Genomic DNA, 18,294 nt, shown 5'->3' on the forward strand with positions numbered 1-18,294 from the left:
GTTGCTTAAATTCTTACATCTTCTTCTCAGAGTCTCCTTCTGTGTTTTTAAACAGCTCAAAGGCCGACAAACACACCTGTTTTCTACAGTCTGTACATATCACCCCCAACATTCCTGCGCCCTGTACACGTGTGTGCACACGAAAACAGTGTGTAATTGTGCAGGTGTGTCTCTGCGTGACATTTCAGGAAAATAAAAATCAGATCGAATTAAAAAAAGGTTTGAACAAAATCGATAAACTTTGACATTTCAACAGCAGTATTTCATACTCTCCGGATCGCCTCTACACGGGACTCAGCTGGATTTCTGGCCGTCAGCGTTGTGGTTTGGCTTGAAGTCAGAGGGCAGGGATACTGGCAGCTGTTCGATACGAGGCACTCGTGCCCTGTCACAGATTGGGTTCACTGGCCAACACCAGAAAGGTGACTGTCGCAGGCGGTGGGATTGCATCTTGTGAGTAATTATAACCCTGACATATGAATACATTGTAAGGTCCAGAAAACACAAGGCGGCACTTGTGACCTCTTCCGCTTCTCGGTTCTTCACTTTAAATGTCATGCACTGTTATGGTTGATATCAAAAAATGCAGTGGAGAATAACATCATAAGCAAAATGCCATCTACAGTCAGTTCTTACTGCAGATATTCAGGAAAACACTGAAATCCAAATAAGATATTGATTGATACACAATATTGATATTGTGTGTTCCTGGTCTATATCACTACAGTATATCACTACAGTTTACACAGATTACTGGCCTCATATTCACATGAGGATGACTTATTCTTCCTTAAAAACATCCTGCTTTAACTCAGTTTGATTCCACTTCTCTTCTGCAAATCTGTTTTCATTACAACATGAAAGGCTGACTAAATCCTGTGGGTTTACCTTCACTTTGTCTGTTTTGAAAGTCACAACAGCAATCTGACCGATTAAAAGAGCAGTTGGCCCTACCCGTGCTGTCCTCGTAGACCACCGTCAGCTTCCTCCATTTGAAGAAAGTCACTACGTCCAGGATGGCCCTGGCGATGGCAGTGTACTCGGGGAACAGGTTGATGAAGAAGGTGTCCTTGTTGTCCACTGACGGGTGTTTCCAGCGGGTCTGTATGTGAGGGACCTCGAGGGCGTTGCAGATGGACTGAACGGCGCTGACCGAGGAGCTGTGAGAAGGACCGAACACGGCCACCACCCCGAGAGCCAGCTGGTCACACACTGGTGGCAAAGAGCAACAGAGAGTAGATGTTGAACACAGGTTTGATTGACTTGAACAGACATATTTTAAAAAAGTGTTTCACAACCAAATCACATTGCAAACTACGTTCATGGTTTGTGGAAACAAGTCGGCTACTCTAAGTGCTACACGTAAGTATAATTTTGAGATATTTGTAGTATGAGTATTTCCATTCTGTGCTATTTTACATCAGACAGAAAGACTCTTTCACGGAGACCTTCAAAATTACATGAATAAAGTTTTCCCACTTTGTAAGGTAAGAGAAAATAGTAAAAGAGGCTATCCCAAGTATCACCTTAAAATTACAGCCGCTGTAAGTTCTCATTTTACTTTTATTCTGGAGGTGCTAGCTTAACTTTTTCAGAGCACTTGACTGTCCACAAAGGACACAGAAATGATTTAACGTTAGCCGACTTAGCAAGCTATGAAATACATATATCATTAAATTCAGCTAATGAAAACACGAGTACGAATATTATATCCAAGTTCTCTCAATATTATCATCCATTCCTGCTCTTAAATCCCCCTCAATCCTAAACAATGGACCATTAACTTTTTGAGAGTTTTCCATCCAGAAAGCACACATGAATGATTCAGGAGATTAACATTATGTTGTCATCACTGAGCATGGCCAGGAAATATATTTATTATCTGTATCCCACTAATGAAAACATAGTCATGAATCTTAAATCCATTTCTCTCACTGTTATATTCCAGTTCTGCCCTTAAATCCCCCTCAGTCCTACACACTGGGCCATTAACTTTTTCAGGGCAGTTATCTATCCATAAAGGACACATGAATAATTTAGGCGATTATGTTGTTATGGCTTAGCATAGCTGTAATAATAATAATTTTCCCACCTCTTCTTGAAGCCTCGAAGCCATCGAACAGGTTGATCCTCTGTATGTCGTAGGTGAGAGTGGTGTTGGGCATTAGCGTCTTGTTGCGGTTTATGTTATTTACAGCAAACTTGAACGCCAGCTCGTCCATACTCACTAACTCGCTCTCCCGGGTTTCAAAAATACCACCTGGATGGAGAGAAAAGACAAAGAGGCTGCCTGTCAGTGCTAATGTGAACAAACACTAGCTGCAGCAGATAACAGAGTGATTCAGTGCTCCTGCGAGGGTTGAAAAATGCTGCCACCTTTGGTTAACATTAAATGAAAGCCTTTCAAAATGCCAACACTAACTCGATAAAGCAAGACGGTCAATTTGCCTGTCAGATTTGTCAGTGACGATGTGCCATTTGCTGTGTCCCTCCACAGCATCTTGTAGTATTATCAGTGTGCGTAAGTATACAGGCAGCTGCACACTGGATATTGAAGATTCATGATGTAAGATATAAGTGGAACATAAAAGCGCTTGACAAAGGGAAATAGGATCAAATAGAAATTAGAAAATGTGGGAATCATGTCTCCCTATTATTGGACTTGTGATTCAAATCAAACACGTCTATCTGCCATTGCATACTGTATGCACTCTGCAACTACTGGCACTGGTGAATTTACTTATCTCTTATTAAATACAAGAAAACACTAACACAGGAAATAACGTCAAGGCCTCTGTGATAGGGCTGCACATGATATTGTTTCAGCATCAGCATTGCAATGTGCACATGTGCAATAGTCACATCACAGGATGTGTAATATCAAGTAGAGTCTGACCAGTATTGACGTACATATACAAATATCCCAACTCCCAACAGCTGTGTGAACCACTGCAGTGAGTTCATGCTGTGGATGCACTTTCTTTGATACTAGAAGAACCCCTTTCTAATTAAGCATTCTTTGTGAACGGTTTGTAAAGTTAAACTTATTAAGTGGATTAGCAATGCTTTATAAGTTACTGTATAATGAGAACACGTTTTGGTTTTCCAGGTTGTAAAGCATACTTAGCATACCCTTTTCATTTTAATGCAGCTCTATAGCAATAGTCCGTTTTCTCACTTTTGTCTAAGCCATCATGTCTTCATTTTACAATGTTAGTAAGTTACTAGTTTTAATCAGCATGCCTAATCAAACAAAGGGATTTTTTCACAAGCTGTTAACCCATGAGTTACCACAAAGAAGTGTTAATCGTTAATAAAGGCAGAGGAAACGTATAACCACTTTGTAAAGGTGTTAGAAGGTGTTACCATATTATCATCAGACCAGTCAGTGCAGTAAAGATAATGCTATTGCAGCAGATGATACGTGATAATACAATCTTGGCAGAAAGTCTTCGGCTCTTAGACTCTACGGGGAGATTTTGTGATTAAGGGCCGTCTGCCCTGAGCAGCAGTAAGATAAATCCCCCTGTGGAGTCCAGACACTGGAGGTGGTGGTGGTGGTGGCTGATGACTCTGCTGAGACCAATAGACTGATGGCACGATGAAGCTGAATCTGCGAAGCCATGTGGTGACGGTGGGGAAGTGGAGGTAGGCTGTGCTGTTGGACAGATGTGTCCAGCTGATATCTCAATTGTCAACCCCAGATAAGGACAGGACTGAATGAGAAATAAGTCCTCAGCAGCAGATAAAACTCCGTCTGCATCCCATTCACATAAGCCAGACAGGGACAGGATGCACAAAAACAGGTGTGTGAGTCTCCAGTAACCCAGAGAAGTCGACGACACTCATATATATTGGTTGAACAAAGCAGCACAACAGTCTGCACAATCTGAAATTACAGCAAATGGCCTGACTTAATGAGGGTCAATTCAGATGGCTCTTTCTATGCAAATCAAATCTCCCAGTCATAAACAAAGCCATAAATACATTATGTCCACGATAAAAGATAATATTTGTAATTTCAGTGCCTGCAGCTTTAATATTCTACGAGCGGAGAATTAATTTGGAATTCCCACAGAAGCATGCAAATGAAGATGAATGTTAAGTGCTCCAAGATGAACAATCTGAATTTTCCTCCGAGGCGTTAAGTATTATTCTGGACACCTTTTTCTTATCCAAATGGGGAGAAAGTCATACAGATTCAAAAGGTGGCCGCTCCTCCACGCTTCTGACTTTAACCGTACAGGGACCGAAGGCCCCACACAGCATCACTGCACGGACCAGCTGTCAGCAGGCTTTGAAGAAACAATGCTGCTCAGACAGACTTCTGAAATTGCCCCGAAACTCCTCATCAACATTCTGTCATCCGGGTGTGGAAGATGTGAAGCGTGGACTCGGAGGCAAGATGAAATGGAAGTGTAGCGTAATTGCTCCCGCAGTGTGAAAGGGCAGGAAATAAAAAGGCTTTAAGAGCTTCTCATGGAGGTTCAAATGGACGAGTCAATTCACATCACTCAAGACGGACAACAAAAGGAAAAATCAATGGACAAATTATTGTCAGTCTTGTAGTTACATTTCTCAAGTTGGTTTCCTCAGCATGAAAAGGCAAGTTTTTTTGCTCCCTTGCTGATCCTGCTGCCGTTTGCTCAGACTGAATCCAATGATGACCACTTTGGTCTGTTTGTTCAGTTTCCTGTCTCTTCTGCTGCTATCAAAAGATGGCAATGATTTCACCAGGTTATACTTTAAAAAAAAAAAAAAAAAAAAAATACACAAGTTTTGTGTAGAAGCAACACAGAACAAATAATTCCAGTGCAAATACTCATGACACAAACACAGGCACTCAGAAGACGTCCTGGTCACAGATGAATCCCTGTAAATGCAACAGCAGCCAATTAGTAATAATCAAGAGCCATTACGCCATTAACATAAAATTGCCATTTCTTCTGCGATTGCTGTGATTACCAGGTACATCGCTGTAACTGGAGAAAAACTGTGGCGTAAAAATGTGGATTATGTGTTACAGTACAGCAGATGGATGCCAGAGATTTATCTGCCTGCTGTGGCGGGAGGAAAACATAAAACAAGATGCTGAAGAGCGAATCTGAGCTTTGTGCCAATCTGTCACGCAAACCTGATCAATCTCCTCACCGACGCACCGGTTGATGAAGATGTTTGCTGCTCCTGTGTGTGTGTGCATGGAGAATCTCACAGCACCCATCCGTCACTTCACTATTTAATTACAAATAATTACATCTCGCGCTAGTTATACACCATAACTTCTTGAACTCTATTGTGACTACAGCAGTCATAAAAATTGATTTTTTTTTTAAAACAAGGTTTTTTTTATCCTCCCTCACAAATGAATTGACGCACATCGGAGCTCTAAAAGCATTCATTCAGCTCGCAAATAATGAGGAATAATTTGCCTCGGGAACACACATCAGTCTGACCTACAAGACGGCATAAACGAGCGTTAAAAGTTTCAGGCGACCCGCGGGACTCCATAAATGCCTTTTAACATGCGACTGGGGTTTGCAGGTAGATTTCATCTGCATAAAATATAAGCACACTCAAGCTGCTTAAAACACAGGGCGGCTCATTATGGTCAACTGAGGATGGGTGTTAACAAGTCTTTCCATTTGCGTCAGTGGTGATTAATGTCTGTGTGAGATCTGTGTTATCTAACAGTGTTTTATGGTATTTGTCCCTTTTCAAACAAATGGTTTCTGACTTGCAGAGCAGGTGTCGGCCGACCTGCCATTTGCATAGAGGTGTGTGTGCATATATAAAATACAGAGGGAGGTTTAATATGCTGTGCTGCACATTGCTTGTTCTTCATTAAAGCAATCAGACTGCCTCAGTTGTGGGGAGGCTCGATTTACACGTTTTTGATTAAAAATGGGACATTTAATTGCCACGCAGGGGTTTTTTTTATTCCCAATCATTGTATCAGCATGTTGCACTTATTTTCATACTTTCAACAAGAGGAGGGAAATACAGGAAGAATCCTTTCTTCTTCACATTGGACTCTGTGACCTCCATATGGTGGAAATAAGACATCATGATTCACCTTTTATTTCAGTGGAGGGCTACACAAACTGCCACTCAGTACCTGAGACAGAACAAATCTTCCTAACAGCTCTGAAGGATCACTGCGCTGGACATGTAAGAGAGTTCTCCTTTTTGTTGACGGTGAGAAACTACAGCCATCTGTGTCTCTCTGGAAACAAGGCTGATGTGCACTTCGGAGAGGTGATGCAGCCGCAGGCAGGAGGAAATGCATCCGGGAGGGGTAAAAAAAAAAAGAAAAATGGGGGTCTCAGGTGTCAAACTGAATGACATTTCACTGCACCACGGTTGAAAAAACACAGAGGAAACGTTTTGTTCCCGACAACAAATCAAGGAGCCATACAAATGGCAAACAAGGCAAATGTGCAATCAGGAATGCCAGAGGAGAAGAAAAAAGGAAAACAGAGACACAAAGAACTGAGACAGACCGCAAGGGGACCAAAAGGAGCGCTTCAGTAAGGGAGAATGATGTACATAATGAATCATTTTATACAAAATCCAGCATATAAAATGCTTTTGGAAAAAAAAAGTATAAGTCTAAAGCATGGCTTTTTGACAGAATCACAACAACTTAAAGGATAAATTCACCCAAAAATTAAAATTTGTCATCCAGAAAACATTTCTGGAGCTTCACAACAGCCATGCAGCATTCTCCTAAACAGCTGAAGTAGAGGGAGACGTAAATAAAAACAACTGATCAACAACCTGAAATGGCTCCACACAGCTTGTACGGCGTAATCCAGGTCTCCACGAGCCCCTTGAGATCTCAAAGTGATTTAAAAAGAAATGATTTACACCCTCCCGTCGAGCTTGTGCCCCCACTTCAGCTAACACTCTTAGCTTCGCAGCTACAGTCAAGACTTTAGCTTTAAAAAGAGTGTAAATAACATCTTTTCAAATCAATCTGGGATCTCAGGGCAACCAGAGAGCTGCATGGAGCCATTTTATTTATTTTTGTTGTTGTTATCACATTAACATCAGCATGAGGCTGAGTAGATAATGACTGAGTTTTAATTTTTGGGTGAACTCATCCTTTAATATTTAAGAACATGACACCTTTTTTTTGCATTAGCACTCAAATGAGAGCCAAATAAAGAGGTTATTAGCTGTAATTTGCAAGTTTTAGAACTGGTTACCATGACAGCGGTACGTGTTAAAGTTGACAAAAAACCCACAGCTTCCTTTCAGGTTGAGTCTCTCTCAGGTTTTTGTGCTCACAAGTCAGACAGACACAGGTGCCACTAAATCAGACGGAGAAAAAGGGTGTCTGCAAGTGACTCTGTTTTACTCAGCGGCCTGAAATCAATCTGCACATCACAAGAAAAGACTCATGAGCCCGCAGGATCAATACATACAAATGAACAACAATGTATACGATGCGAGTCCACGACAAACTACAGCTCCCTCTCCCTCCTCACAACCAAAAGTCCTGGGTTTCTGCCAGCATGATAAACGATCCAGCTCCTGAGGCAGCCAATTCCACAGTTTATCTGCGTGTATATCTTCGACAGAAGTACGGGCCAACTTTCCAGAACTCTGGCAATTTGGCTGTGGAGAGATTCATTCGTTTTTTTTAATGGCCATTTGTTGGAGAGAAAGCAACTAATGAATGAATAAAATTAAGCAGGTAGCCTTTTAATAAATGCAGGCTAAACCTCCAACTTAACTCAAGCAACTCCATTTAACAGAAGGAGACACCTGGAGCCAAACTTTGCAGTTCGCAGACACAGATAGTGTCTGTGTGTGTAATTCCTGTGTGAATTTCGGGCACTCGCGTTGTTCAAGGGTGTCTGAGCTGAAGCTTGAACTTATTGGTCCTGAATGGTCCTGAATATTAATGTGTGACCCAGAGCTAAACTCTAGATCAGACACCCCCTGCATGTGCATGTGCAAATGTGGACTTCACAGGCTAAAATGAACAAATGCTGCCAATGCTAAAAAGATCTAACACCAAGGCATCATGCAGCCTAATAGAAGCCCTCTAATACTCTGTTTGGGAAAAAAAACAAAGTTTTACAAAGATATGTAGGATTATGGCTTATTAGATATAATCAATATTGGTGAATACAGCATGTCTGCTGTCTCACTCCCACAGATCTATCGACATAACTTCTGCAAGGTCTTTAAAGTCCCCCTCCAATCAAAAATGTGTTTTATCCACTGTTACTTCACATTAAACGATTGATTTTCAGTGTGCAGAATGATGCATGTGCAGAAGTGATTTCATATTTATCTGCTCTTCTTAAATTCTTAAATAAGGGATCATTTGTAAGAAATCAAACATAGCTCTAAGACTATAGATGGCAACATATCACTTAATGCTGCTCAGTACACCCTTTGCTGTAGCTATATCTGGCTGTAGCAACTAGCTGCCATTGGCAAGTTAGCCATGGCGCTAGGTGGCCCTATAAGCTGACAGGAGTCTGCCCGCACTGCCACCTCGGCTAGCTGGTTAGCACGCTGACTTCAGGAGACATCTCTGCAACACAAGACATGGATGTGTTTGACATGTAATCTATTGTTTCTTCACTCTGTTAGTTCATTTCTTTTTTGTCTATAGCCTACAAAATACTCCATTCTGTTGTGTAAAACACCAAAACAATCAAATCTCTTATAATTAAGTTTGATTGTTGTGTTGCAAGCAGCTCAGTTGCCACTTAACATGTTGGCAGTTTTCTGCAAATCATCATCATCATCATCAACAGTCATAGGCCTCTGTACCATATTGACATTTTGACAAAACGTGTCACATCACAATTGCATTATGTGTTCATGACCTGGTGTTTTTAAGGAGACTTCAGGACAATTTCCAGCTGCGATTGTGGCAACAAAACAGGGTCATTCTGATGAGTGCAAAACCGGTCTTTTCCTTACTCTAACCAAGTGGTTTTTGTGCCTTAACCTAACCAGATCATCAGCACAGAAACATAAAGAAATATAAAGTGTCAACATATTCATTATCATATACCTAAAATATCTAGCGTAAAAGAAGATGTGCAGAAACATTCCCAATCCTGCACCAGCACTGTATGTAAACCTCTTTAGATCTCTCCAAGTTAAAAACAGGTGGCAATGACCCCAATCCTCAACGTACTCAGCCAATTAGATCCACACTGGGGTCTGATTCACAGCCTGAAAGTGAGACGCTTTGATAATGAACACAGCCCACAGCGCTCCACCACCACCACCACCACCACTAGTGGTGTCTACTCAAGCAGGTGAAGTCCTCTCCCTGCTCTTAACTCCACTACACGACCTACTACAGCAGGACTGAGGATGATTGCATCGCCCTCGCTGGCAACGACTCATCCGTCTCAGTGATGGAGAGGTTTCAGCGTGTGTGAAGATCAGCTGCTGGGGGACATACTTTGAATGAGAAAGCCCCAGAACAGGAGTCTCTGATGTGGGGAAAATCTAGGAGGAATCAATAATCTATTACTTGCAGCTGTTTGTGTGTCTGGGGTGTGTGTAGTGAAGCACATGTACTCCTCTATAACTCCAAATTAAATTCAGATGATTCTTTTAAAGGCCATCCACAGAAAGTTTACATGATTATATTGAGTCTGAATTTTTTAATTTGTTTTCCTTTATTTTAGCAGAAAGTGATGATGGATTTACAAAGAGGAGTGTTTTAATTAACAGCTCAGAAGGAGGGAGGATTCAATTTGGACTTGGGTGATTTAAAACCAATTTCTGAATATGTTTAATGCCCTTTGCCTTCTGCATTTTGCTTTTTAGACTCAATTAGGGCTGACAGGTGGCAACACTTATCTCCTAAACTAAATGAACCAGCAGAGGAGTGAAGTTGTCAGTGTGGTTTGTCCTTTGATGCAGGCAATCTGTATTTTCTCTGCTCTGACACAACCTCACTGACGATATGACCTCGATAATATTGAGGAGAAGTAATCCAATCATCACTTTCATGGGATAAAAGGGTGCAAAACATCACAGAGCTGAAATGGAAAAGAGATAACTATCAAAGTTTAAGGCCACAGATGAGGCAAAATGAAAATGGGACACTCGTATATGCCTGTAGATAACGCTGGTTTAACTCTGCCCACCGTGCGTAAACAGCTGTTGCGCTTACCGATTCTGAGGACTTGTGTCGAGCTCACGCAGAGCTGCGCCGCCACGAGAAGACAGAAGAAAAGTCTCTTTCTTTCCTCCATGGTGCTCCACGCGAACTCACCGCGGATACTGACACCATGACAGGAGGAAACTGCCTCTACCCAAGCGCCCGGACACCTGACGTGCCATGCCAGCGCGCAACCCAAGTTTCATCCCCAATTCGACCCTTTCCACTCCGCATCACTCCGTCGCACCAAATAGAGGAAACAAACGATGAGCGCCGGTCAAATACATCCAACTTTAGTGTTTGAATTCAATCCAAGTCACATCCTCTTGACGAAAACACGGATGGAAAAGAGAAACAGCCAGCGGTCGGTACGCAGGTCCACTTTTTCTCACTAGTCAGCGCGCCTCCAAGGTGGCAGGAGCTGGAGGGAGTGAGAGCGCACGGATCAGTGTCAAGCGAGCCGGAATGTAGCCCATTTCCGGTGCGGCTTTTCAAAATAAAACAATTTAAGCAACTTCCTGTACCTGGTCGTCGAGGTAAATCAGGTGTTTTTGTTCGTTCTGCTGTCCAAAGATGTGATGTGATGTTTGTGATGATAGAGGCACATAAGGCACACAGGCTCAGGCAACACACACTATTTTAAATTTAGTGTATGCAACTCTACACAGGAATTCATAGTGCCTTTTGTCATTGGAGTAATGGTCATATTTTTTATCAGTTTTTCATGATAAATTTCCCCAAATAATTTCTCCAAATAAAGGGAAAAACAATTTGTCCCCCTTTTTTTTTCCAACCTGACGGACCAGCTTTTATACTGAAGGTGCCCGTGGTCTAATTCTGGTTATCTCTGGTTAGTTTGGCTCTCTTCGGTTTGGATTAAGGCGCAGATGGATTGGCAGCGGTTCTCTCCACCGGTCCAGATGAGAGGAGAATATAATCTTCAGGTTACAGGGCAGATGCCAGATTATCTCTCACTGCAGACAAGCAAAGTCTTTATCTGACCGGGTCACTGGATGCCTTCCCATCCAGTCCCATGACTCTTGAAATAAGGGCTGCAGGATATGATGATGATGTGAATAATCACCTGATGCACTCCAACACCCACCTTCATCAAAAAATCATATTTTAGCATTTTAATACAGAATACTGAATACTGTATTTTCATTATTCGTGAGAAAAACAGTGATTTATGAGGCGAGGCGGCATCTGTTCACAGCCGGATTTCAAACTTTCTGATCAGGGGCTTATTTGATATCGCGGCATTTAATAAGAGGCGAAGATTCCTGGTGCCAGCCTCACTCTCCTCAAGCAAAATCCACATCACATCAGAATTGACATTTTGTTTATCACTGTGTTTGTGAGCTCCCTCAAAGCTGGGAGCCAAGTGATTTGAAAAAAAAACCTGCCAAGTCAACCTGGACCTCTGACAAACAGCCTATAGACAAACTTAATTAGCTCCAAAAATGACCATCCAGCCTCTCCAGAAGGAGTCCTTGGGCAACAGTCCTAACACGCTAAACTGGCCTGATATGAATACAGAGCAGAATTGTAAAGAGGCTGTTAAATACCATACATGGGAGTGTCTGCTATAGCTGCAGAAATAGAACTGGTGCATAACATTTTTAAACACTGGGAATCAGTGTATTGGTGCATTCTGGTATGAGAAATTGATTTCAAAAGGCATTTTGTCTTGGTTAACTTTGTGTATTCATGTAGAATTTACTTGTGATTCTAAATGTGGTGTCTTTTGCTTCATACTTTGCCTCCGTTTCATTTTTAAAGTCTTAAATGCCTCTGTTTTCAGAGTACTTGTTCAGTTTTCCATCTGAATGCCATCCTTCGCAGTGCCTCCAGTTCGACAGAATACATTTGAGGACTGCAATTTAATCTGCACAATCGTCCGGCATCAATCACTTTTATTCGATCAACCGAACGTGATCTCCCAGTAACCTCTGTGAGGCGGTTATGGTGTTAATGAAAACGCGAGGTCTTCCTGCGAGGGAGAAAATGTTGTTACTGAGATTTGTGTCCGAGCTGCACAAAAAAGGAAAAAAACAGAACATTGACTTCAGTATCACTTGTGAAATAAATTTAAAGAAAAACAAAAAAACAGACAGCACTTTCACACTAAAACTAAATTTAGAAAATTTATTTTAACATAAAAATGATAATACTCCACAGTTTTATGTACGAACACAGTTTTTTAAAGTACAAAGGAAGGAGTTGAAGGGGTTTCTCACAGGATCTGCCTCCAAGGCCAAAGGGATTGTACCTCACAGTCTGAACGTCCTTTACTGGGAATAATCACCCAGTGAGCTAAAATCTAAGAAACCAGCATCATAATAAAAAGACAATAACAAGAACATCCAAAGTGTTTCCCTCCCTCCACCCTCCTCACACTCTGAATAAGAGTAGCTTGCAGATCTCGCCCCCTCTCACAGCTGGGTATTAAGTGCATGTTCAATACATCCATTAAGGTGTGCATGACTGTGATGAGCAATCAGTAAGCAGTGTGCTGTTGTGATGACATAAAGTGAAACAGCACAGCCTGGTGGTTAGAGGAAGAAACGCAGGAGGGACTGATGTCATGGATGTGAAGTCTGTCTTTGCGGTCGTGTTGCTGCTTGATGCGACAAAAAAAGTCCAAGAGGAAGATGTTTGACTCGGTCAGAGGATGAAAGGTCAACTGCATGATTGCTCCCCTTGGAGGTACAGTACAGTCACTAAAATGGCTCTATGAATCTCCCCTTTCAAAACAAAGAAAATTCAAGTAAAACAGGATTGTTGTTGTGGGAATTATGATGTCATTTATGGGGGAAATGAAGCATGAAGAGAGCATGACCTATGGGGCGAGAAAGGGTCCAGTTATATTAATGACCTTAATGCCATTTTTATTTGAGCAACACAAAGACTGACATTCATGTGAAGGGCACAAGCGTTGGCTCTCTCACAAGCCTGATTCTGGCACCAAACACACAAAAGGTGGTTTGTAACACTGGGCAGCTGAGTGTGGTGTAAACATTAAAAAGTACAGTAAAAAGGCAACATTTAAATAAAGAATACGTCGACTTATCTGTTGTCCAAACTATCTTTTAAAAAGGATATGCAAGAGGACAAAAGTGAGCGTCAAAACATTTTCATACAAGAGGTTTAACGGCACTCTATTGTACTCCTGACTATATACCAATGTGCAGCTCAAACAATAAAAAGCACAATAAAGCTAGTCGGAATCTCGCCATCTTTTTTACACAGCAGTCGTTAAGCCAAAAGCCCCTGAAGAGAAGTTCAGTAACACGCAGCCCTTGAGTGTCAAAATACAAACACAGTTTTCAGAGTCAAAAAAATAGAACACCCACATTCCTGTGTTGAAAAATAGACATTTTTGGCCACAAGGTCACAGTTCATGTGATGATGTTGCTTCGGTACAATGTGTGCATGGTACAGTAGCTGCCTAGAGTCTCTAGTGTCTGTGCTTCTGTGTATTATCTGCACTTACAGTATACATGCACACACTTGCTTGTTTTACTTGCGTGTACATGCAGTGGTGTCTTGTTCGTACGTTTAAATACAATTCCACAGGTGTGAGTGATGTCCAGTAACAGTGAGGACCCTCTATTCTTTAAGCAGTTTGGGATGAGAATCTCTTGGGCTGAGTCCATTTTACCTCTCCTAACTCACTCTGTGTCTAAGTACTTTAGGATTGTCAGAAAAAGGGAGATGCAGGTGAGGCGGGAAGAAGAGGGTTGTGCAGTGATACGAGAAGGACTGGCCGAGGTTTAACACCTTCTATACACGTTTTCTCCTCCAAGTTCGATATATTTAAAGCTTGTATCCATTCTCTCCCACATTTTCTTCATCTCATCTCAATCAGAAGACATCACTGTTGCACCCGTTGGCAAAGTCGTCTCGTCGCACCCAGATGACATCGTGGTCCTTGTTTGTGGCCCCCTCCACAGCGCATTGCTTCAAGGGGGCGAGCTTTATAGTTGGGGTTGCACAGCGGGATAGAGAGACACCACAGGAGGTGTAGGAGTCTACAGAGCCTGAATCGGCGCCATGCCTCGTTCGATCAACTTCCTCCTCCTGCATCGCACTTCCAGTCTCTATTCGTCCGTTCAGGTTGCAGCTCCTCATCCCTCCGCTCTGCAGGTCGAGTCCTTCCATCTTCCCGTCCAGGTCGGCCGGTTCTGCCGATGCGGCTCGGACAGACTTGCAGTACTCATCGTCATCGCTCAGAATGTCCGTCTCCTTCACCTGCCCGACGTCGATGCATTCGCTCTGGTCTTCGTAGCAACCCAGGTCGAACTGCTCTTCCACCCAACGGTCCGTGTCCTCGCCCTGAGGTTTGTGGGATTGGAGAAGCGCATGCTGGGACAGTGTCGGGTAGGACGATTGCTGTGAGGGGTCAGAATCGTTGCTGTTGTTGTTGTTGCCGTGGAAAACCAGGTCGGTATCGATGGTGAAGCGGTTCCTCACCAGCTTTCTGCGGGCTAACGTTCGTGATGGAGCGGATGCTAAACAGACAGAAAAAGAACAAAGGAAATTATATTTCAGCTTGATAATGTCATGTACAAACATTAACTGTGTTTCCATCTCATTGTCAAGTGCATTCTAAGGGAACCTAATTTCCATTAACCCGTTTGGAAAACAAGAAGACTCTATGGGGATCACAAGCACCACAGCATTTAGGTTCTTTGGTGCCAACAGCATGTTAAGGTTTCTGTGAACTAGAAGCTCTACTTAGGCTTTGTCACCTGCTCTGTTCATGACGGGCCGTGCCCCTTTGAGGGCACAAAGGCGTTTGCCCCCAAATGGAACGTACTGCTGGTTGGGTGGCAGAGACTCGGTCTTCAGAAGCTGCCGGCGCTGCTTCTCCCTAAGGATGGAGTGGACTGCTTTCAGGAAGTCCTTCTTACTGTCTGGAGAGCTGCAGATTGGACAAAAACACAAGAGTTTAGAAATCCTATACTAGAGAATGGTCTTTTGATCAGTGTCATATCTTCAATTCGCATGTTTTTGATCATACCTGCAGCACAACTGGAAGGTTCTCTCTGGTCTTCCTTCAGATTCGGACCTCATGTGAACTATCTCACACACTGCTGTACCCTCGGAGTCTGAGAGGAGGGAGAGAGGAGAGATGTGATCTACATTTATAAAACCATTCTGGTAATTTCGGTCATCAATTTCTTTCCGTTTAACAACAGGCCATTAGGCAGATAAACGATAACACTTGAGCTGAATTGCCTGAGGGTGATTTAAGGTTCATCTCAGACAGAGATGGGATGTGAGGAAGATTGCATGCAGACCTTTTAATAGGTATTCATCTGTTTTGTGTACAAAAAAGGTTATCATTTATTTCCTGTGTGAGAGAAGGTCCAGAGGGTCTGAAGGATATTAAGTATCAGAAATAACATCAGAGATTTATAGCATTTGAATGATCCTTGCTAGGCCCTTGCAATGAAAATGCAAAAAAACATTTATTGCTAAAGAAAAATAGGTTTTGGGCTTATGTGCACTTTCGTGTGGTAAGCAAATCTCCTGGAAAGAGGAGAAGAAATCTCATTCAGGCACTGTTGAAATGCTAATTGCGGGGATATATTACTTTGATTAATCACACTGACTTTTGCTGCAGATTCAACACACGCATTCTTACAGAATAATACGAAATAAATGTATGTATGCATTAAACATAATCTGTACCGCAGATCCCTCCATAATTTTCCCCACTGAACAGACTTTCATTATAGAGACATCTGGCTGACTGACACTCTCAATTTTGAGGTCTGTGCTTCTCTTGCAAGACAATTAAAGTCACCACATGGTGCCTCAAAGAGCTCTGTCTAACATTTAAATTCTTGTCCAATAAATGTGTTCAACTAATGACCAGATAATAAAATGTTTTTCAAATGGAGTTCGATCACACAGGTCATCTATTTCAATTAGGCTGCAGCTTTTTAGTGAGATTTTTAGAAACCTGAGAAAAAAGAAAACCGGATCAGTGAGTTGGTACCTGTATTAAACTCTACCTACTGTGAACTGAATTTGAGATTGACCATTCACTAAGCTGCAACTGACCCGAACAGCAACCAACAGAGTCCTCAATGTGCTAATAATACCTGGGGTAATGGTGATACAAGATGAGAATTAAATTAGCTGGTCACAGTATTAAAATAGACCTACTTGCAAGGGCGCGGACTTGCAGAGAGTCCGTTGCGATCATGTGCCGGAAACGGAAAGGATCCTTGTCGTCGCTCACAGACGCACGGTGAGATGTACCCTGAAGAAGAGGGACAGGTTGGATGTCTGATACATGACCGCTGCAATACATCAATGTGACAGCAGAGAGCAGAAGAGCGCAATGACAGAAGGTTGGGTGAACAGACAACCATCCACTGTACTGTACTGTACTGTACTGTACTGTACAGGGGGAACAGAGAAGGGTCAGTCTGTTCAGTAACTACCCTAATTTAATTCAGTCTATTGTCCCCTGATGAAAGACATTAACCTTAATTTCTTTGTGGTCTTAAAAAAGCACGTCAGTCACACAGTGTATCCCTTCAACACATCAACAAAAATCAGAAGAAAAAAAAAATAGTACTCACAATCTTTTTCCTGTGCTTGGAGCTGTCCTTGTACACAAATACGACCGCCGTTTTGAACACTAAAAGAGGGGAAGGGAGAGATGAAGAGGAACCATTAGGAGGGTCATTGTCTATATCAAAAAGACATTTCATTACCCAGTTCACTACAGCAACAGCTTGACGTCAATGGATGCTTTTAGTTACAGCTTTTGAAGAAAATCAGCCTCACAATACTAGATATCAGCAGCATGAAAAGATAGAAATGGAGCAAAGTCACGACATTGCATGCACAAAGCACCCACTTCCACTCACTATCGCCTTGCCAAGGAAAGCCTTTATACTGCGTGGATGTAATATTTATTGCCAACAGTGTCTGAGCTGAGTAAAATCTTAAAGACAGAGGGCACTTCTGGGTGTGTGATCCCATTACCATTACTGTAACATGCTGCACTTTGAGTGAAAAGTGAAAGAATAATGCAAAGATCGCTCATGAAATATGCCCCAACTGGGTTTTCCTTTTACCAAGTCTATTTTCTCACCATCTGAAATAGCATCCAGCATCGCACCATGCGTGACAGCATTATGTGAGATACACTTTAGGGGCCGTGTGCTTATATACAGTATGCAGTGTTCTGCTACAGCAATAACATTCAAGCATACAGTAAAATTGTTCTTTTCTGCTAAGAAATATCTACTGTATATGGAAAATATCTGTTTATTCTTCTATAAACAAATCATCACACACGGTTTTAGTATTTAAAGCAGGATGGATGAGCGCTTTACAGATAATCTGTCCATCTGAAATCCTGTAGATGCGACAGGATTTTCAAAGTTATATAATGTTTTGAGCAATCCTGTGCATAGAGACGCAAAAATGTATTACATCATCCGTTTTAGAAATGTTCATATTGTAGAGACCTGAAAATAAAGACTGTGGAAGTCGTTTTTTAACCATAATAGCTCGGAAAGTAAATCAAAAATATACATCAAGTGGGCAGTTTATCAGTTGCTGAAGCCTATATGATGATCATATAATTTAAAAGGATGTTGAATTTGATTGCACTGGATATACAGTAGCTCGGAAAAACCCTTCAGACCTACATACTTGAATCACTTTTCTGAATGCACATTTCCGCCTTATGAATGCCTGAAGAATACTTCAAGTCTTGCCATTATTATGAAAAAGGTCTCTATCCCTGTGTCGACAGATGAAACTTTTGGAAATTAAAAAGAAAAAAGTATATTTAATCTAAGAGTGATTAATGATCAGCTGGTTGAAGCAGTGCAGGAGTTTAAACAATAAGGAACCTTTCTTGATTGCACTACAGCCAACACAGAATACATTTTTAGAAAAGCAATACAGCAGAGTTTGTCTGAGGGCTGTTTTATGAACAGGATCAGACACGACACCGTAGCTGCAGCAGCAACCAATAACATTTAAAAAAAGTATTTCATACCAAATGCAATAACTTTGCTGAATTTGTAAACATCATTTACACTGGAACCATGTTCATTGTTGTTGTCTACACTGCGCATGATCTGTTATTGTATATATTGTCATTTACT

At 41.8% G+C, this 18,294-nt stretch overlaps 2 protein-coding genes across 3 annotated transcripts in view; both read right to left on the minus strand.

Moving 5' to 3' along the window:
• The window catches only part of grik1a (glutamate receptor, ionotropic, kainate 1a), a 35,438-nt gene extending 24,844 nt beyond the window's left edge, over window positions 1–10,594 (minus strand). Inside the window, exons 1-3 of the mRNA XM_084373319.1 lie at window positions 10,160–10,594; window positions 2,093–2,260; window positions 955–1,212 (exon numbers count right to left, since the gene is read on the minus strand). Coding sequence (XP_084229445.1) covers window positions 955–1,212; window positions 2,093–2,260; window positions 10,160–10,241 — 508 coding nt within the window. The 5' untranslated portion in view covers window positions 10,242–10,594. The remainder of the gene's footprint in view (window positions 1–954; window positions 1,213–2,092; window positions 2,261–10,159) is intronic.
• Window positions 10,595–12,281: 1,687 nt separating this feature from the next.
• The window catches only part of LOC311269852 (rho guanine nucleotide exchange factor TIAM1-like), an 86,486-nt gene continuing 80,473 nt past the window's right edge, over window positions 12,282–18,294 (minus strand). For both annotated transcript variants that reach the window (XM_084374330.1, XM_084374329.1), the window contains 5 exons: window positions 16,750–16,808; window positions 16,328–16,424; window positions 15,174–15,261; window positions 14,902–15,074; window positions 12,282–14,661 (listed from right to left, as the gene is read on the minus strand). In XM_084374330.1, the coding sequence (XP_084230456.1) occupies window positions 14,015–14,661; window positions 14,902–15,074; window positions 15,174–15,261; window positions 16,328–16,424; window positions 16,750–16,808 (1,064 nt within the window). In that variant the 3' untranslated portion in view covers window positions 12,282–14,014. The remainder of the gene's footprint in view (window positions 14,662–14,901; window positions 15,075–15,173; window positions 15,262–16,327; window positions 16,425–16,749; window positions 16,809–18,294) is intronic.

This window comes from Pagrus pagrus (assembly GCF_965226575.1).
Source record: "Pagrus pagrus genome assembly, chromosome: 14".
Lineage (NCBI taxonomy): Eukaryota > Metazoa > Chordata > Actinopteri > Spariformes > Sparidae > Pagrus > Pagrus pagrus.